Genomic DNA, 22,183 nt, shown 5'->3' with positions numbered 1-22,183 from the left:
TTTCATGCGAGATCTTCAATCAAGATGGCGACAGCCGGCCCATCGCGATCAAACGGATGAGGTAAGTATGATTTTTTTATTTTTTTTTACCGCTGTTCAGGGAAAATCTATTTGCTACCATGAAGCACGAGGAAATTCGGCTTTGTGGCGAATCGATTTTTCCCTGACTTCGATTCGCTCAACACTACTTGTTTGCAAAGGGCAGACCATGGACCTATTGAAGTAAATGGGGGTCATTTATTAAGGTCTTCTGGCACAGACGTTTTTATACCAAGTACAACAGACGGGTGGAGCGGAGGTGGAGCTGGGACTGAAATGACGGCCCTGGAAAATGTACTACTTTTTTGCCTGGGAACAGGCGAAAATGTAGATTAAAAACGGAGTTTTAGACAGGCGCATGGACTGCCATGTATGCGCTTAATTTATGACGAGGTGAACGCAGTGCAGGGGGGACAACTAAGAACGGCATAAAAAGCCGTCTTAGTAAATGTCCCCCAATGGGTCCACAGGCCGTGTCCGTATTTTGTGGGGTCCGCGTAACGGATACGGTTGTGTGCATGAAGCATAAGCATGTTAAAATCAATGGACACGTGTCCTGTCTGTGATTCACTAACGTGAAAGAGGCCTAACACGGGCAGATTTTACAGCAAAAACAGCAGAGATTCCGCCCTACAGCCTTTACACTTAACATTATACCATAAGAAAAATGGATCCATCAACAGCAGTTTATTTCTGGTTTCCAGTGGTTGCTGACTATACAAGCAGTATTAATTATGTATGGAACTCATTATATGAGCAGTAATGTAGGACAGTTCGGAGGTGTAACAATGCCCATGTATCGTATGTATGCATTGTTATTCGGCTGCAGGTAATCCTCAGTACCCTACAGATTTCATGCCCTCTCCCCTCATCCCTCCCGCCTCCGTTATTCTCATGGACAATGCAGTGGACAAGCGAGGTCCTTGTATTCTGTATCAGCATAGTCTGCTCCACCTGACCTTACCTTGAAGTGCACATCAGATACAATTGTGTTCCCCGAGCCCGGACCGTTACTTAGGCCGAGGATGGTGGGGCTATTGTTGGAATGTTATCTTGTACATTGTGTCTTTATTCTGTATCACAATTGTATCATCAGTTCTGGTGTCTACCACAAATAGTATCTGGTTTCGCTGCTGAGTGGATGATTTCAGGCTAAGAGTCTATGGTGACATCTGGGCGCCTGTAGGATGTGCTAAAATCGTGGCATTGGTGACCTCAAAGTTTTCCTAAGAGGGAAAAAAGTTGCAAGAAAAGGCCTCTTTCACACGTCCATGTCCGTGATGACATCGATGACAAGGTGGTCAGTGGCTCATCTGCAGGGGTGAACTGGTCATATACCCTACAGGGAAATTTCCTGGTGGGCTGATGCGCTGGGGGATGTTGGAGCCCTCCTCCCGGCCACCAGTTGGGTACATAATCTGATGTTCTCAGCATTAAATAATCAGGGCCGGTGCAAGGATATTTGCCGCCCTAGGCAAAGATCCATTTTGCCGCCCCCTCATGTCACTCACTCACTGACAGACACACACACACTGACAGACAGACATACACTCACTGACAGACAGACATACACAGACAGACAGACATAAACTCACTGACAGATATACACTCACTGACAGACAGACGCACGTAGACACTCAATGATGTACACAGAAACTTACTGACAGACATACTCACTGACAGACACACATACACTCACTGACAGACAGACACACACTCATTCACTGACAGACACTCACTGACAGACATACACCTACCCACTCAACTACACACACACACAGAAACTCACTGACAGGCACTCACTCACTCACTGACAAACATACACATACTCACTGACAAACACACAGACACTTAGTGACCGACAGACATCCACACTCACTGACATACACACACAGACACTCAATGACAGACACACATACATTTACTGACAGAAAGACAGACATACATACACACTTACTCACTGACATAAATACACAGGCAGACACTCACTCAGTCAAACACTTAAACACTCACCTCCCTGGGGTCCAGTGTGGTGCAGCTCCTCAGTCCTCCAGCGCGCCGTTTAGTATGCCGGGGCCGGAATGACGTCATATTCCGGCATCACAGAGGGCGCACTAGGGAGGAGTGGGGAGCTGCTAGAACAGCCTCCCTTGCCGCCCGCCTCCTGCCATCAGGGTAAGCAGATGCCTGCTCTGCCATATTTAAGAAGGACCTCCACCTCCTGGCCTCCCTGTAACGGCGCTGGGGACAGCAGGCCGGTGCCCTAGGCGAACGCCTAGTTCGCCTATATGGTTGCACCGGCCCTGTAAATAATGTAGGAGCATCAGACACTTCTGTATCTGGACAACGGCTGCAGGTGCTCTCCTGAATTCAACTGTATCACCATCCTTAGAATGGCGATACAGTTCAATGTTGCAGAGGGGGCAGCGGAATTATGTGCTGCACTGTGATATTTGATTCTGCTGCTGCCGTATTTTGTGCTGCACTGTGGTATTTGGTTCTGCAGGGGCGGTGTCTTGTGCTGCACTGTGGTATTTGGTTCTGCAGGGGCGGTGCCTTGTGTGGCACTGTGGTATTTGGTTCTGCAGGGGCGGTGCCTTGTGCGGCACTGTGGTATTTGGTTCTGCAGGGGCGGTGTCTTGTGCGGCACTGTGGTATTTGGTTCTTCAGGGGCGGTGTCTTGTGCTGTACCGTGGTATTGCTACCAGTCCCACTTCTGTTATCCCTGCCTGCTTGTGTTGGCCCACCTTCAGTCAACTTGAACCTGCCTAAAACATAAGGTCACTTTTAGATGTTTTTTTTTCCAGGGCCATTTTAAGTTCCCAGTCTGCCCCTGCTTATCTGTGAAGGATCTGTGTTTTGTCCGTGTGTCCGTTTTTTGCCCTTCGTGTGTCATCCGTAGGCTGAAAATTGATTTCCACAGCATCTTCTACCAATAGTCTGTGAAAACCACAGATGCCATCCGTGTTATGTCCGTGGTTTTCATGGAGCCATAAACTATAATGTACATGAGGGATCCATAATCACGAACACAAACAGAGCATTCTCCCGTGGTGTCACCACAATATCACGATCCATGGAAAGCCACTGATGTGTCAATATACACATTAAAGTCATTGGATACATGAGAGGTTTGCGGAGACCATGGACAGGACGCATCTATGATTCACTGACGTGTGAAAGAGGCCAAATGGAATTGTAACCATGTTGGAATTCTTATGAATCTTGCCCATCTTATTACACCATGAAAGTCTCCAGCTCTGCCACCGCTGACCAAGTGACTATGTGGAGACCTAACCTAACAATGTCATATACAAGTTGGTTTAAAGTGACCTTAATGTACTGGAATAAGAATCCCATCATTCATGGTATGTCTGGAGAACTTGGTTGTGGCCTCTTTTCAAGTAGGAGAGTTCCTTAACCCCTTCAAGACCAAGCCAGTTTTCACCATAAGGACCAAGCCACATTTTGCAAATCTGACATGTTTTACTTTATGTGGTAATAACTCTGGAACGCTTTTACTTATATAAGCGATTCTGACATTGTTTTCTCGTGACATATTGTACTTCATGTTGGTGGTAAATCTGAGTCAATATGTTCCACCTTTATTTATAAAAAATTCCATAATTTACCGAAAATCTAGAAAAATAAAATGTTTCTTTTATTTTGAATGTCTCTGCTTTTAAAGCAGATTGTGATACCTCATAAAATTGTTATTACTTTACATTTCCCAGATGCCTACTTCATGTTGGCATCATGTTGTCATTTTATTTTTTTAGGACATTAGAAGGCTTAGAATTTTAGAAGCAATTCCAAAACCCACTTTTTTAAGGACCAGTTCAGTTATGAAGTCACTTTCTGGGGCTTACATGATAGAAACCACCCATAAATGACCCTATTTTAGAAACTACGCCCTTCAAGTTATTCAAAACTGATTTTACAAACTCTGTTAACCCTTTAGGTGTTCCACAAGAATGAAAGGAAAATGGAGGTGAAATTTAAAATTTTCCATTTTAATCAATTTTTTCCTCCTGAATATGTGTCATCTCTGTCCCAGGGCGGAGCGGGGTGAGGGAGGGGAGAGAGACTGGAGCGATCATTGGTGAAGTTTACCAAGATGACCATCATGGGGGGGGGGGGGGGGGCGGGAGATGGGCGACAAGTTTGGATAGACAGTAGGTGATCCGAGTCAACTCTAATATGGAATTGAACAGGGAGTATTTGAACTCTCTTAAAACAGTGGAGATTACTCATTAGATCTGTATGTTTCTGTCTGTTCAATGTGATATAATTCTGTATACCTGTTATGTTGGCAGATTGTATACTGCTGTACTCGGAATCAGCACTGTTAAATTTTATTTTCATTTTGTACTGTAAGAAAAAACGAACTATTGTCCCCTATAACACAGCAAGGTTAAACAGCCAAAGAAAACTCAATATTTATTACCCTGATTTTCCAGTTTAAAGAAGCACCCCACATGTGATGGTAAACTGCTGTATGGGCACACAGCAGGGCACAGAGGGAAAGGAGAAACATAAGGATTTTGGAGGGCAGATGTCTCTGGGATAATTTTCAGTTGCCATTTCACATTGGAAGACCCCCTTATGCACCCCTAGAGTAGAAACTCCCAAAAAGTGACCTCATTTTGTAAACTACGGGATGAGGTGACAGTTTTATTGATACTATTTTAGGGTACATATGATTTTTGATATTACGATATTCCGCTTTTTGTGAGGCAAGGTAATGAAAAATAGTTTTTTACGGAATTCTCCTCACAGGATTGATCATGTGTTGCTTTTATAGAGCAGGTTGATACGGATGCGACAATACCAAATATGTGTATTATTTTTGTTGTTTCAGTTTTGTCTTCATTTTCTGAAAGCTACATTTCTTTTATTTTTCTGCCGATCGTCTTGTGCTCTTTTTTTGCAGGAAGATCTGACATTTTTATTGGTACCATTTTTGGGTACATACGATTTTTTCATCATTCATTATGACACTTTTTTGGGTCAAGGTGACCAAAAAATGTTGGCACAGTTTTTATTTATGTTTTTTTAACAGCGTTTAGCTGAGGGGGTCGATCATGTGATATTTTTTTAGAGCAGGTCATTACAGACATAGCAATACCTAATATGTCTATTTTTTAGAATAAAAGCATTTGTGGAAAAAAAAATCTTTTTTGTTAGCATATTCTAAAAGCTATATATTTTTTTATTTTTCTGCTGATAGTCTTGGGTAGGGGCTTATTTTTTGCGGGAAGAGATGATGGTTTGATTGGTACCATTTGTGTATGACTTTTTGATCGCTTGGAATTACACTTTTTGTGATAAAGGTGACCAAAAAATGTAATTTTGGCACAGTTTTATTTTTTTTACAGCGTTCACCTGAGGGGGTAGATCATGTGATATTTTCATAGAGCAGGTTGTTACGGACGCGGTGATACCTAATATGTCAACTTTTTTTACATTTATTTCAGTTTTACACTATAAAAGCTTTTTTTATGACTAAAAATCATGTTTTTTTTCTGAGAGCCATATTTTTTTATTTTTTGGGGTGATTGTCTTATGTAGGGGCTCATTTTTTGCAGGAAGAGATGACGGTTTAATTGGTACTATAAGGGGGAACATGTGTCTTTTTGATCGCCTAGAATTACACTTTTTGTGATGTAAGGTGACAAGAAAATTGAATTTTTTGCAATTTTTTTTTTTAAGGCATTCACTTGAGGTGGTAGATTACATAGTAACATAGTAACATAGTACATAAGGCTGAAAAAAGACCATCCAGGTCGGCCTGTTATCCTGCAAGTTGATCCAGAGGAAGGCAAAAAAAACTGTGAGGTAGAAGCCAATTTTCCCCACTTAAGGGGGAAAAAATTCCTTCCCGACTCCAATCAGGCAATCAGAATAACTCCCTGGATCACCTAGTAGCTATAGCCTGTAATATTTTTACGCTCCAGAAATACATCCAGGCCCCTCTTGAACTCTTTTATTGTACTCACCATCAGCACCTCCTCAGGCAGAGAGCTCCATAGTCTCACTGCTCTTACCGTAAAGAATCCTCTTCTATGTTTGTGTACATTATGGGACATTTTTATAGAGCAGGTCATAATGGACGTGGCGATACCTAATATGTATGTTTTTTATTGATTTATTTTTAAACACAATTTTATAGTAAGGGGGCTTTTTTTCCTTTATTTTAAACTAAATTTTTTTATTATTAAAAAAAACAACTATTTTTTTCCACTTTTTTTATTTTTTATATTTGTCCCACTGTGGGACTTCATCTTCTCAGGGTTTGATCCCTGTTTCAATTCAGTACAATACATTATATATTGTACTAAATTGAACAGTCAGCATCTTACACAGTAAGACGCTGACAGTTGCCTAGGAGACCCAGCCTGCAGGCTGGATCTCCTGGGCTACCGTAGCTGGCAGACTCCGATGCCTGTGTAAGGCATTGGAGCTGCCATGGCAACCATCGGCCCCCTGTCACCGCAGTGCGGGGGGTCTATGGAGTCAGAGGGAGCCCCCTCCCGATGCAAAACCCACACATGTCGCGGTCAGCGCTGATTGTGGCATGTGAAAGGGTTAATCAGCCGGCATTACCACATACAGAGATGCCGGCGGTGCAGCAGGGGCCCGGCTATCAGTAACAGCCAGGTCCGTGCTGCTGAAAAAATCACGTACATGCACGTAAGGATGTGGCAAGAAGCGTGACAATGTGTGAAGGGGTTAAGGATAAAGCAGATATCTATAGCGACCTGGATTTTGTGAATGGATTACTCACAGAGGCTATTTAACAGTTAAAGGGGTTGTGCCAAGATGATGGATGAGTGTCTGATCCAGGGACTGGGACCCCCATGGATCACGAGAATAGGGGTCCTGTTCCTCCAAATGAATGGAACGGCAAGTTGCGAATGACCACTGCCGCTCAATATAGCCTTTCTCACAGGCTTTCGTTATGAGTGGGCGGGGGGGATCAGGACTCACAGGCTTTCTCTATGAGTGGGAGGAGGAAACAGGACATACATGCTTTCTCTATGAGAGGGCAAGGGAAGCAGGACTCACAGGCTTTCTCTATTGGTGAGCGGGGAAAGCAGGACTCACAGGCTTTATCTACGAGTGGTTGTGGAAGCAGGACTCACAGGCTTTCTCTATTGGTGAGCGGGGAAAGCGTGACTCACAGGCTTTATCTACGAGTGGATGGGGAAGCAGGACTTACAGGTTTTCTCTATTGGAGAGTGGGGAAAGCAGGACTCACAGGCTTTATCTACAAGTGGTTGTGGAAGCAGGACTCACAGGCTTTATCTATGAGTGGTTGGGGAAGCAGGACTCACAGGCTTTATCTATGAGCGGATGGGGAAGCAGGACTTACAGGCTTTCTCTATTGGAGAGTGGGGAAAGCAGGACTCACAGGCTTTATCTACGAGTGGTTGGGGAAGCAGGACTCACAGGCTTTCTCTATGAGTGGTTGGGGAAGCAGGACTCACAGGCTTTATCTATGAGTGGTTGAGGAAGCAGGACTCACAGGCTTTATCTATGAGTGGTTGGCGAAGCAGGACTCACAGGCTTTCTCTATGAGTGGTTGGGGAAGCAGGACTCACAGGCTTTATCTATGAGTGGTTGGGGAAGCAGGACTCAGGCTTTATCTATGAGTGGTTGGGGAAGCAGGACTCACAGGCTTTATGTATGAGTGGTTGGGGAAGCAGGACTCACAGGCTTTATCTATGAGTGGTTGGGGAAGCAGGACTCACAGGCTTTATCTATGAGTGGTTGGGGAAGCAGGACTCACAGGCTTTCTCTATGAGTGGTTGAGGAAGCAGTACTCACAGGCTTTATCTATGAGTGGTTGGGGAAGCAGTACTCACAGGCTTTATCTATGACTGGTTGGGGAAGCAGGACTCACAGGCTTTCTCTATGAGTGGTTGGGGAAGCAGGACTCACAGGCTTTATCTATGAGTGGTTGAGGAAGCAGGACTCACAGGCTTTATCTATGAGTGGTTGGGGAAGCAGGACTCACAGGCTTTCTCTATGAGTGGTTGGCGAAGCAGGACTCACAGGCTTTCTCTATGAGTGGTTGGGGAAGCAGGACTCACAGGCTTTATCTATGAGTGGTTGGGGAAGTAGGACTCAGGCTTTATCTATGAGTGGTTGGGGAAGCAGGACTCACAGGCTTTATGTATGAGTGGTTGGGGAAGCAGGACTCACAAGCTTTATCTATGAGTGGTTGGGGAAGCAGGACTCACAGGCTTTATCTATGAGTGGTTGGGGAAGCAGGACTCATAGGCTTTCTCTATGAGTGGTTGAGGAAGCAGTACTCACAGGCTTTATCTATGAGTGGTTGGGGAAGCAGTACTCACAGGCTTTATCTATGACTGGTTGGGGAAGCAGGACTCACAGGCTTTGCCTATAAGTGTGCGAGGGTAACATATGGAAAAATACCAAATATAATCATAGAAAACTATACATCCCTGAGGTCTGTGTTTCCTCCTGTATCCTATATGGCCCTCAGATAGAGTAGCAATGAGACCATCAGAGCCACGTTAAGATACAATGACTCTTCGTTGGTACCCATTAATTGTTAGTGCTGAGACTTTCATCATATTACTGCTTTCCCTCCAATATGATATAATATAAAGAGAGACTAAATACATTCCTGAGTCATAGCTAGGAAAGAAAGTAGGATATTTATGTTTCGGCCCAAAGGAAAACATGTATAACCATCATCATCAAGTTCCATTACACCCAAGGTCCCAGAAATGGTGACAGTGTCCTTACTGGTGAAGCCATTGCCATAGACATACCAGGCATAACTTTTGTTTGATTCTAATCCGGGCCAATCCATTAGTGGTCCCTAACAAGGAATGTTTCATGAATCATTGCGTTATTGGATGATTACTATGTCATTGTGTTGGTGTGGATGTCACGGCATGACGAGACCGGAAGGATGTGAGTAGATTATCTTAGACGTAAATAGAATATGAGGCCAATGGCCAGCACCCGGATGCTGAGGCACGGTGCGTTAGTGGGTGAGACAAGAGATGACGCCCTTGTGTCTGTCGACTGGTGGAGACCACGGATGACAGGAAAGAGCTTTTCCTTCCTTTTAATACAATTTGAAAATATGCGAAGATTCTTTAAATATTTCTTCTTTGGCTTATTGTAAAAGTAAAAATATTTGATTGACAAGTGAATACATAACTGAGGAGGCTCATCAAGGAAGAAACCCAAATCAAGTTGTCCCAGACTTCTTCTCAATGGGTGGTGTAAAACAGAACAAGTCTCCACTCCATAGAGAAGCGGAGAGCCAAGTGAGGGCCAAATGTGGAGGATCATGAGATTGGCATAAAGATGGTATGGTGACATGAACCAGCACCACAAAGAGAGCCCATGTTTTGCCCTTGCCCCGCTCTCCTCCTCTGCTCATAGACCTTATTTAATGGAACCAACTGAAGAAAGTGTTTTAAATACCTTAAAGAAACACCTTAGAATTCACAGATCTCATATTAATGTGATTCTACACAATTTTACTAATATATCATTGTGTAAGATTCGCTAAAGTACAAGGCGGATTTGTCATTTTCAAATTAGAAGGTTTCACTGGCACACTTGGGAGTTTGTCCTTTACCAGGTGAGACATTCCCCCCAGGACAGATGTGAAGGAAAGCAGCGACCTCCTAACTTTGGTAAGACACCACCACAGGATAGATTTGAATGGATCTAGGACAAAGACCAGCAACCTTCGGCACTCCAGCTGCTGTGAAACTACAACTCCCAGCATGCAAACATCTTCTTACTCTCACAGAAGTGAATTAAGCATTCTGGGAGTTGTAGTTTCTGAACAGCCGGAGGTTGCTGATCCCTGATCTAGGACATGAAAGATAAAAAATTGCATAATAGCAAGAATTGTGGTTGGTAGTAGTGCTCATTCACTCTGTTGCTCCCTTGGGCTGTGCAGTAATAGGAAGGGAGCACCTTTTTTTTCCTTTGGAGCACACTCTGGTTCTGGGGTTCTCCTTCCTGATGACTGTTGAGGTGCCCTTGATGTTGGAGGTTTTGAGGTGCAAGGCAGGTCTCCGTTGATGACACCAGAAATATACAGTGTAGCGGTTCAGGAAGCAATGATGATGCAGTTGTACAGCAGAAAAGTTCTTTAATGAAGAATTCAAATGCAAACAAATCAGGACAGTTCTCAGCATGTAGTGGACTGGCGGTTGAAACACAAAATGTACTTTCCACAGATACTATGGGTTTCATGGCTGTACAGGTGTCTCTTTAAAGGGGTTTTCCAAGATTTTGATACTGATGACCTATTCTCAGGATAAGTCATCAGTATGTGATTGGTGGGGGTCCGACATCCAGGACACCCGTTGATCAGCTATTTGAGAAGCCTTCTTGCAGCTTACATTGTATAGTGGTTGTGCTTGGTATCACGCTTAGCCCCACTGAACTTCTCTAGCTGACTTTTCTTCTCTAGCTGACATGGGGTGCAATGCTTTTTGTAAAGCAATGCAACCAACAGGGCAGAACCTAAATGGCAGCCTAAGTTCTGCACCTTTTTTGAACAGGTTGCAAGCCACTGTACTCACATAGATGGCCAATCTGCAATTATCCAATCTTACGACAGCAATTCTCTAATGACCTTGACTCTACACTCCCTCTCTTCATCTGGCCTGCTTCTTCGGTAGATAAAGGTCTTATTTGCCCTTGGCCAGGCTGGTACTTAGATCCAGGACAGGCTAAGCGGTCAGCACTCACTCTTGTTTCTGTTTCAGACTAGCATGACTTGTCTTAACTGACTAATTAGACTAACTTACTAGACTGTTCCTCCTATCTATATAGAGAGGGTGACACCAGCCCCATCTAGTGGTGGCTGTGAATATGACCTATTAATACCATTCATATACAGTTTTGTGGTTCATCAGGATATGTTATATCGGGTAAACCAACTACGGGGAGAGCCTATTGAACAGTTGGTGGCCCCCAAGGCTTATTGCAAGCTTGTGTTAGATCTAGCCCACCAACACGTTCTCGGGGGTCACCTGTGGCTGCAGAAAACTCAGGATCGTATTCTACAGTGGTTTTACTGGCCCAGCATATTCAAAAAAGTGGAAGAGTTTTGTAAGTCTTGCCTGACCTGCCAGATAACTATCCCCCAGCCACATTTCCGTAGTCCCCTAATACCTCTCCCGATTATCGAAGTACCGTTTGACAGAATAGCTGTGGACCTCATAGGGACATAACCGCAGTCCGTCAGAGGGCATCAACACATCTTAGTCATTCTAGACTACACAACTCGGTAGCCGGACGTGATGCCACTGCGACATACCTCGGCCAAACTCATAGCTAAGAAGTTAATGGAGATGTAGGACTACCTAAAGAGGTTCTGACTGACCAAGGGACCCCTTTTATGTCCAAGGTGATGAGGGAACTCTGTAAGTTGCTGCACATAAAACAATTATGGACGTCCGTTTGCTATCCGCAAACGGACAGTCTGGTAGAACGGTTTAACCAAACATTAAAAAATATGTTAAAAAAAGGTAGTGTCTAAAGATGGGAAGGACTGGGACCTCCTTCTGCCGTATCTCATGTTCGCAGTGTGAGAGGTACCCCAGGCCTCTACTGGGTTCTCGCCCTTCGAACTTCTATATGGCAGACCCCCCTTACGGTCTCTAGGACATGGCCAAAGAGGCATGGGAACAGCAACCCACTCCACATAAAAGTATCATTGAGTACGTTACCCAGATGCAAGATCGGATAGAGACAGTGTTGCCTCTTGTTAGGGAGCATATGGAGGCAGCTCAGCGAGCCCAGAGTCGGGTCTATAATCATCAGGCTCGGGTCTGGATCTTTAACCCAGGTGATCGGGTTTTGGTTCTGGTGCTGACCGTGGACAGTAAGTTCCTAGCTAGGTGGCAGGGGCCCGACGAGGTACTCGAGAAAATTGGAGATGTAAACTACAAGGTACACCAGCCAGGGCGGCAAAAGCCGGAGCAGGTGTACCATGTGAATTTACTAAAACCGTGGAAAGATAGAGAGACCTGTACAGAAGACAGCCCGGGCCAGGTTTTCTAGGAGAAGAGGTACCGGTCCCTCTGTCTGATGCAAGAGAGGCGGCTGCCACAGTAAAAATTGCTGACAATCTCTACTCTAGACAGACTCAGGAAGCCAGGGAGTTTGTTAGTCAGAACATGGGTGTGTTCTTGGACCTCCCTGGACGCACTTCCATAATCCAGCATGACACTGTCACTGAGCCTCAGGCAAAAGTCTGATTAAAACCATACTGGGTACCCGAGGATCGGCGACAAGCCATATCGGAGGAGGTGCAGCTAATGTTGCAGCTAGACATCATTGAGGAGTCAAAAAGTGAGTGGGCCAGTCCTATAGTATTGATACGCAAGCTGGACAGGACATTGCGGTTTTGTAATGACTTTCGAAAACTTAGCAAGGTTTCCAAATTCGATGCGTATCCCACGCCCCGGGTTGATGAGCTCATCGAGCGGTAAGGACAAGCCTGTTTTTTTCAGTTTTGGACCTCACGAAAGGGTACTGGCAGGTGCCCTTATCGGAGGCTGCCAAAAAGAAAACTGAGGGGCTATATCAATATAGGTCTTACCCTTTGGTCTGCATGGCGCCCCCGTCACTTTTCAGCAACTAATGGACATTGTACTTCGTCCACATCGTCGGTACGCTTCGGCTTACCTGGACGATATTGTGATCCACAGTACCGACTGGGAAAGTCATCTACCCAAAGTGCAGGCAGTAGTGAACTCCCTTCGGAAAGCTGGCCTAACCGCTAATCCAAAAAAATGTGCGATAGGGTTAGAAGAGACTAAGTACCTGGGGTATGTCATTGGGCGCAGAGTCATCAAACCCCAAGTGAACAAAATAGAGGTGATACGGAATTGGCCCCGACCTGTCACCACTAGGTAAATGAAGTCATTCCTGGGAATGGTTGGCTATTACATGAGGTTTGTTACCCACTTTGCTACGCTGCGCCCTTGACAGGGCTCTTGAAGGGACGAAAATCAGTGATGGTTCGCTGGGATGATCGGGCGGAAGAGGCTTTTGCCGCTTTGAAGTCGGCCCTGTGTGGGTCACCGGTTTTGGTGACGCCCGTCTTCAAGAAGGAGTTTGTGGTACAAACAGATGCCTCCAAAGTAGGCCTCAGTGCTGCACTGTCTCAGGAAGTCAACGGGGAAGAGCATCCCATTGTCTTCCTAAACAGCAAGCTCACCCCAGCTGAAACCAGGTACAGTATAGAGGAGAGAGAGTGCCTGGCCATCAAGTGAAAAAAATTATGAAGAAGCAGCAGCACCCATCCCAATTTGGGAATAAATGTGCCAATAGAAAAAGAATAGGTTGTGGTGCATGCGAATAGAGATCCAGCCTGGGGGTCCCACTCAGATGCCAACAGTAAAAGGATCTGCAGCACTCGCCAATTAGGTGAAAAAAATGCGGTTGATTTATTCAAACAGCAGCATAATCACAGCAATGTTTTTACTGTTGGCTATCAAGTGGGCACTCGAGTCTCTCCATTACTATTTGTTGGGGAGAAAGTTCTGCCTGGTGACCGACCACTCCCCTCTCAAGTGGATGAGCCAGGCCAAAGACAGTAATGCCCGGGTCACCAGATGGTTTTTGTCTCTGCAGAACTTTAAGTTCTTGGTAGAACACAGAGCAGGCCGGTTGCAGGGAAACGCGGATGCCCTGTCCCGGGTGCATTGTCTGGCGTGTGTACACCCCTTCAGGATTGAACAAAGGGAAGGGGGTATGTGACACAGTGAGAGGTTGTGTCTGGCAAGGCAGGTATTTTCCTCCCAGCATGTGGGGCTGGGCTGGTTTCCAGCCAGGTGAGGTCAAATACCGGACCGGAGTTTAAGTGTCCTTAAATAGGCAGCTGGGCTCAGCAGAGATGTCTCTGTTTTTGGGATCTGAAGCTTTGTGCAGTGCTGGTGGGCTGAGAGCCGCATGCTGGGCTAACAGGCCCCCTAAAGCCTGCTGTGGACTACTGGAGGGAGAACTGCCAGCAAGGTGACTTGTGAAATATGAACTTTCCATTGTGTGTGAATTAACACCAAGACTGCAAAGTTACGTGCTGTTTTTGTTCAATTGCCTCAAGTGTGAATAAACACTGATGTTTTGAGTTAAGAACTTGTATTTTGCCTCTGTACTGCACCCGCTTACCCTACCTACCAGAGCGAAACCCCACAACAGTAAAAGCATATTTTACACGAAATTCCATTCTTTTGCAGTTTTGGGAGTAGTAGTTTTGCAACAACTGGTGGGACGCATGTTGGGCATACCTGGCAAGCCTGTGTATGCTTCTATCCTTTCGAGATTGTCTACTTATGACTTGGACCTCAGTGGGGGGTTTTGCTCGCCATCACTGAACACAGGTTAGATCACGTAAAGCAACCCAACTAACATACACTGCAAGCAGCGTTTTGGTCTCCGTCTCCAAAGCAGAACGGAGGCAAACTGTTGCATTCTGAGCGGATCCTTTTCCATTTAGAATGCATTAGGGCAAAACTGATCCATTGATCACTACAGACCCCCCAAAGGAATATCCAAGAAGTGGCAATAGAGCATGCCGTCTTTCTTTCTACTTAGAGGTCACTGGGCTGATAACTTACAAGAGCAGCTATTTGTCACCTACTGTCACCCACTAGAGTGTTAAGTGCTTGAGAGCCTGGTGACATATACGTGCCATAGTGCATAGTGCCAGCAGGTCTCCAGCCTCGTCAGTCTATACAGCCCTATATTGCCATATGTCATTATAAAGCCCGTCACATAATCAATGTGCGCTTGTGGGTCTGCTCCGTATTAACACAGGCGATACAAGCAGATATGACGAGTTTCGCCAGCCAGAGGGGATTCCGCTCCAGTCCAAAAATAGACCCTCATTTATCCAACATCAAGAAGGATTGGAGATTCCTGGCATGATGCTATAGCACCCCCCTCCCCCATTAACACCACATAGTATGGACTCATCCCAAATTATTAACCCTGCCCTTTCAGATGCTGTCGCTAACTTACATGTGTGCTGCATAAATGTCACTGCAAAAGAGCCAAGTGCCAACTAAAAATCATCACATAGAAGCAATTCTAGGAAGGTGACATAGTGGTAATGCCCCCTGCTGTACCACTGCCACTGTCTGTAAGACCTAAGGAGTTTCAATCATTATCGGAATAGATTTCTTTTAGTAATATAGGACACATCTTATAGGTTAGGCACTATGATCACTGATCTCGGGGACTGGGGTGGCTGCGATGCCACAGGGGGGCATTTTTTTCTTTACATTTGGGCCCATGTATCTCCAACAAGCATATCTACTGAATCATTTAGCATCTCGTACATTGCTCAGAGCTCTTGCCTGTTCGTCACCATTGCTATAAATCTGCTGCTCCATTATTGTCTGCTCGTGCCCTGGAGTTGCTGTAAGTTATACCTTGTCCCTATTAATATTTTAATTTTCAAGGATGAAAGATTGTGTTTGTCTGTACCAGTGTTCTGTGTTGCACTCAGAATACAAAAGCCATGGGCACTCAGTGTGCCGCTTTATAGCACCCCTGTGCTCCCTATAGGCAATATTTGTAAGGCATAATACCTCTGTACAAAGGGGTAACTTTAGAGGGTGCAGGGCTAGCATTCGCAGTCAAGCCCTGGTGCCTAATGAGGAAGACGCTAATATTTTAAATGGCATATGGTAGATAAGGGGCCTTAGTGCAGATTTTACATCAGGCCACACTTCTGCCTTTGTAATACCACATCTAACGTGGCAATATACAGTATTTTCTCATGGGTTCTGTCACACATACCGCTAAATATCATCGTCTCTTGAGTCTTGCTGTCTGTAGGCTAAGTGCACATCTGCGCTAGGATTCCAGCATTCTTCTCCAGCATAGGAACAGAATACCAGAACCACCAGTTTTGGCATATGCCAGACGCTGCAGGCGCCCGACGGATCTCATTCACTATAATACTGGCATTCTTCCAGATAAAATACCGCTGTATGTGGCAGTATTTCCTCCTTTTTAGTTTGCAAAGAAGGCTCAGCCCGCAGACGTGTACCTGGCCATACCTGTAACATTGTACTTGGACTTAACCAGGTAGATATCAGATACCAGAGTTTTACTTTTGGACCCCTTGTATTTTTGCACGGCACTAACCCAGCACTGGGAGGGTTAAGAAGCATGGCGTTCTGCCTTGTATTAAGGGAGCCATTGTTCAGCAGCGTAAAACCCTTTCTTTGGTATGTCTGTAATGCCTGTTGAGGGAGTCTGAGTATGGCTCCCTATTGTCCCTAGAGGGGCAGAGAATTTCGTCTATGAAGCAGTGACCTTTATGAGAATCAGTCAGCGTGGGCAGAGCTGTGCCGGGCGTGGGATTTTGGAATGGGCACCAAAGCTTCTTTCTGAGTCAACAGATGTATTGCACTTACATGGAGTTGATCAACAAATGCTAACGTAATTATTCACGTCTCGCAGAATACGGAAATTATCTCCGGTTCCGTACATTGCAGCTAGAAGGAAAGGATTTAGCATTTGCTAGGATAGGAGCAGGGACGTATACAGATCTCATAGGGTCCCATAGCAAAACTTAGCATGGGCACCACTTCCCAATGTCCCAGTACACGTGCGTCACCACTCCAAGGCAAAACTCCACACCCCAAATTTCTCACAAATTAACTTTTTTTTAATTAAATTTTAATTTAAAAAAAGTGTATTAAAAGAAGCTCACCAATACAGCTCTAAATCATATCTTCAAAAAATGTATTACAAAACTCTCTGCCAGCATCGACCACTAGGGGGAGCTCAGTGCATAGGAAATTATACAATTACCATTGACAGCAATGGAAGCTATAATGATCTCTTTGCACTGAGCTCCCCCTAGTTTTTATGTCAGGAAGAGAAGGAGTTCAGCATGGTCCCCGGAGCTGCCCCATGGTCTGTTTCTATTGAAAGTACGCCACTTGATAAGACTGTATGGATTTTAGTAAGAGTTAAATATTGTGGTGCACACAATGTAGTGCTGAAACTCATTACTATATAAATATATCATAATAATTATTTAGTTTAATATACAAAAGTCCTGAAATTCCAATATTCTGCAATCTCACAAGACCAGATGCTCAAGATCTAGCAGAGTAGCAGGTGTCCATATATTACAATACTATAGGACACGTGGGAAGGTGGGGCAGTCCCTATAAAGGGGATCAGACTGGTGTTTCCTATGGTAATTATTCATGTTAAAGCAGCGACCTCCTATTTGGAGTGATTACATTGGATCTCATTGGCCCTGTGCAACATCATGATCACCCTCTAATCTAATGGCTGAGTCCCAAGGCCCAAGTTCTACTAGGCCTGGGATCAGCAACCTCCAGCTGTCATAAAACTACTCCCAGAATCACTTCTATAGAAGTTAAAGAACAGCTGAGCAAGTGTGCATATTGGGAGTTGTAGTTTCACAGAAGATGGACTGCTGAAGGTTGCTGACCCCAGTCCTAGACAATAGTGGTCATCCATGAAGATCCTGATGACACCTCTGCTGTAGATAGCATATGTACACAGCAATGTCTGTGCCAGATTATCGAAATTGTACTGTAGTAAAGGGAGTCTGTCAACAGGAAATTCTCTGGTACCAGGGACAGTGCCTTGTAGGGCTAGAGCAGCTTAATGTAATGATAGCTTTCACTTAGCCACCCGAGAAAGGTACTTTTATCTATATGCAAATGAGCAGTTAAGTGCACTGAAGGCGGCCCCAAGTTTCTCTGTGCTCCCTTGCTCCTCCTGCTTCCTCTGCCAGCCCCTCCCTCTTCATCTTGATTGGCAGTAGTCATGCCGATTGATCTGTCAATCAAGAAGGAGAGGGAGGGACTGGCGGTGGAAGCAAGGGTGCACAGAGTGGTCTGGGCCCGCCCTCAGTGCACTTAATTGCTCATTTGCTTAAAATCGCAGAATGAAGCAAACAATCGCTCAGTGAAAGGTTTCATTACATTCAGCTGAGATAGCGCAAAAAGTATACAATTGATTAACATTGCTTATATATTTTATTACATCTCTGTATTGTTTTACTGCTCTTATTCTTATCAGTGTATAAAAAAGAAATCTACTTGGGCAATCTGGAAGCCATCAGCAAGCTGCTGTTTACGGACCTTTGTGTCTATTTAGTGCTTTGGATGCAGAAAGGTAATACCGGACTTTGCGGCTGATTGGTCACAACTAAGCTCCACCCGCTCACAGGGAGCAATGGATGCATGATTTTTAGGTAAAATCATCTCTCCATTGGCCACCGTAGGTAGGTGGAGCTTGCCCGTGTGCATTTTAGCCGTACCATCTGGTCTTACCTTAAGGGATATCTATATTTTGTGGATCCGTGGACAGTCATGTGCCTGAGGGTGAAAAGAGTACTTGTTGTCTCATTGGTTGACTCAATGCACCTTGCAGGTGCAGCATGCCACGGGAGAGGAGAGCAGAGGATTGGAGTGATAGCAACGAGAATGGGGGTAGTAGTATTCACTTACTCTGTCGCTCCCCTGGGCTGTGCATTAATGGGAAGGGTGCACCGTTCTTCCTTCGAAATACGCTCTAGTTCTGAGGTTCTCCTGCCTGATGATTGAGGTGCCCTTGATGTTGAAGGTTTTGAGGTGCAAAGAAGGGTCCCTTGGTGCAGCTGTGGATGTTGGTGCAGTGTAGCAGTGCAGGAAGCAATGATGAGGCAACTGTGCATCAAAACGGTTCTATTGCTGAAGAATTCCAGTCAGGACAGTTCTTAGCATACATGGACTGGCACTTTCACAGATGTTACAGGCTTCACAGCTGCACAGGTCGTTGATAGGCCAAAGTGTCACTTTTGACTAATCTTCTATACGTTGCACTTCTCTAGCTGCCTTTACTTAAAGGGGTTTTCTTACTTCAGCAAATAGCATTTATAATGTAGAGAAAGTTAATACAAGGCACTTACTAATGTATTGTGATTGTCCATATTGCCTCCTTTGCTGGCTGGATTCATTTTTCCATCACATTATACACAGCTCGTTTCCAGGGGTTATGACCACCCTGTAATCCAGCAGCGGTGGTAGTGCTTGTACACTATAGAAAAAAACACCAGCCTCCTTGGTGGCCAGGACCGTGGGAGTGCGCATAGACACACACGTTTTCCCCGGCACAGCCACTGTGTATCTGCGCTGCAATGGTGGCCGTAACCCCTGGAAACGAGCATTGTATAATGTGATGGAAAACTGAAAAGCAGATACTGCTCTGCACCAGACTTTCTAGAATGTTCTTCCTCTCTATACATAGAGGGTGACACCAGCCCCATCTAGTGGTGGCTGTGCTTATGGCCTATTATTATCGTCTGCAAATACAGAAAATACATTTTTGCACTCTGCAGTGAATCTCCAATACTAGCGTCAGCTATTCATATGATATCTGTGGATTTATGAGCAAACACAGGGAATATATGTGCAAACGGACAGACTGCCTTAGGCATTCACACAAGCCAAAGTTACGATAAGGGTTCATGCACATGGCTGTTACCCGGCCGTGCCCGTATAGCTGCCGGCAAACAGCGGGTCCGCAATATGCGAGCACCAGCCGTGTGCACCCCGCATCACACGGATATGTACCCATTCTCTTAAAGGGAACCTGTCACCGGGATTTTGGGTATAGAGCTGAGGATATGGGCTGCTAGATGGCCGCCATTGCTCTGTGTGCTTTTATTGTGTAAAAAAACTGATTTGATACATATGCAAATTAACCTGAGATGAGTCCTGTCCCTGACTCATCTCACGTACAGGACTCATCTCAGGTTAATTTGCATATGTATCAAATAAGTTTTTTTACACAATAAAAGCACACAGAGCTATGGGGACTGGGTATTGCGGATGTGCTAGCGGCCATCTAGACACCCATGTCCTCAGCTCTATACACAAAATCCCGGTGACAGGTTCCCTTTAAATAGGTCCACAATCCGGAAGGTCGGAGTGCTTCGGTGGTTTTCTGTCCGTGCCTCCGCACAGCAAAAAATTAGTGCATGCACTACTTTTTTGTGGTGCGGACGGACCGCAGATCCATTCAAGTTGAATGGGTCTGGATCCGTCTGCGGGATCCACACAGATGTTGCCCATGCACTAGGGACCAAAAATTGTGGTTCGCAATGCACGGAACGGCCGATCTACGGCCATGTGCATGAGCCCTGAAATTATGTTTTCTGATAATAAAATCCTAACCTGCTTATTGATTGTTTCCACCGGCTGATGAACAAAAAGAAAAGTGGAAGCAGCATAAAAGGAAATATTACAAAGATTTATGTGTCAGTTTGTAGCTATAGTATTGGGCCACCTGGAGGACATTGCCTAAAGGACTAGAAGGCTCTGGGTCCTCTTACATGGGCAGCCAAATTGCCAAACGAGCGCCGGTCGAGCAAACGGGACGTCAGTCGGGGCCAGCTATTACTGTCATATTCAGGAGTTTGAATGAACAATCGTTCTTGCTTTCATTCATTCATTCAAACGTTCTTTACATGGTCAAGGACCACGCTATATGTGCCACATCTCCACAGGGAGACATACATCCGGTCGCCTGCCCCTCGCCCTCTTATATATTACATATCTGTATGGATTACTATGTTGTGCTATCTAACTCCCTGTGATGTCGATTACACCATGCGAGCCCCCAGAGTGAAGGTGGCAGGTGCCTGTCCCTGGCATCGATATGTCCAGAAACATCCATCTCGTGTTTCTTAAAATACCGCAGTTCATGTCTACCCTGCCCCAAGAATGAGGCTGATCTTGACCTTACAGAATGAGTTAGTATGAAATGCGAGTAATGCCATGGCTAATGTATTTTACAGAAACCAGCGTGAAGACGGGGGAACATAAGTGAGGCAACTACATGAGCATATCCAGGAGTGAACTGGTCGTAGACCCTACATGGAAACTTTCCAGTGGGGCCACCTGAGCCCCCCTCATGACCATCAGCCAGATAAGTAATGATCTGGTGCTCCCACAGTTAAGTAATGCTGGGAGCTTCAAGTACCTGTGTCCCTGGCCAGTGGCTACAGGTGCAGGTCCTGACCCCTCAATTCAACTGTATTACTGTCCTGAGGCAACTGGACTAGGAGGACAGAACATGGCAGCTGGCGCCGGCCACCGCAATGGGGCTGCTTCTGGTATTTTATGTAGTTGGAGCATTATTTTGTGCTGCACTGTGTTATTTGGCTCTGCTGGGGCGGTATTTTGTGCTGTAATATGGTATTCCTGGCCCACCCACTTATTCTGTCCCCGCCTACTTGTGTTGCTCCGCCTTGTGTCAATTTGACCTGCCTACTACATGGGGCCACTTTTTTTTTTTTTTTCCAGGGCCACTTTATGTTCCCAGTCCATCCCTGAATATATCTGTTAAAAACTGCAGCAATCCCAAGAAAAACCTTTACGGCTCCATTCAGACATCCGCGCTATAGGTCCAGATCCGTTCTGCAATTATGCGTTACAGGTGCGGACCTATTCATTTTCAATGGGGATGGAGAAGATGCGGACAGCACACAGTGTGCTGTTTGCATCCGCATTTCCGGTCCGCTGCCCCAAACTTCCGGTCCGCGGCTCCGTAAAAAAATAGAACAAGTCCTATTATTGTCCGCAGCTGCAGACAAGAATAGGCATTTCTATTGGGGTACCGGCCTGTTGTTTTGCGGATCCGCAAAACACTGTGGACGTGTGAATGGACCCTAAGAGTTGCAGAAGCTGAGATATGAGGAGCTGTTTTACAAGGTCCGTTACATTGTGAAGCTGCTGTTGCAGTTCCTGTGCCCATAAAACGTATTAAAACTGTACCCAGTGGGTCATTTTAGTACATTTCTGCCCTAAAAGGGGCTAGGAGTACTAGTCACATAAATTATATATATATTTTAATGGACTGCTAACTACATCTCCTGCTAAAATGTGCATGCGGTGGTGGTAGAGGCCACGTGCAGACGGGGGCGGCACAGATGCCGTGGCAATTGCACAGCACCTAAAGCCCCCCTGTGAAGCTGTGCAGGAGCGGTTTTGAGAGTCAGGGGGTGAGGACGCCAAAGTCCTGCTTATTAGTTTCTTGGTTTTGGGTTGAGTGGCCATGGTGGTTCTCAATGGATAATGCTCTG

General features: G+C 45.3%; 1 protein-coding gene across 3 annotated transcripts in view; it reads left to right on the top strand.

Moving 5' to 3' along the window:
* PRX (periaxin) overlaps window positions 1–22,183 on the top strand; it is a 47,833-nt gene that overhangs the window by 2,950 nt on the left and 22,700 nt on the right. Inside the window, exon 2 of one of the 3 annotated variants that reach the window (XM_044268830.1) lies at window positions 20,897–21,053. The exons of 1 other annotated variant lie outside the window; for it this stretch is intronic. In XM_044268830.1, coding sequence (XP_044124765.1) covers window positions 21,035–21,053 — 19 coding nt within the window. In that variant the 5' untranslated portion in view covers window positions 20,897–21,034. Of the gene's footprint in view, window positions 1–20,896; window positions 21,054–21,141; window positions 21,215–22,183 lie in introns of those variants that run through there. One more of the 3 variants, XM_044268829.1, reaches the window with a different exon arrangement.

The sequence above is a fragment of the Bufo gargarizans genome, chromosome 9 (genome assembly GCF_014858855.1).
Source record: "Bufo gargarizans isolate SCDJY-AF-19 chromosome 9, ASM1485885v1, whole genome shotgun sequence".
Classification (NCBI taxonomy): domain Eukaryota; kingdom Metazoa; phylum Chordata; class Amphibia; order Anura; family Bufonidae; genus Bufo; species Bufo gargarizans.
Note: the sequence above shows the minus strand (reverse complement) of the source record. Positions and strands in the feature narration are given on the sequence as shown.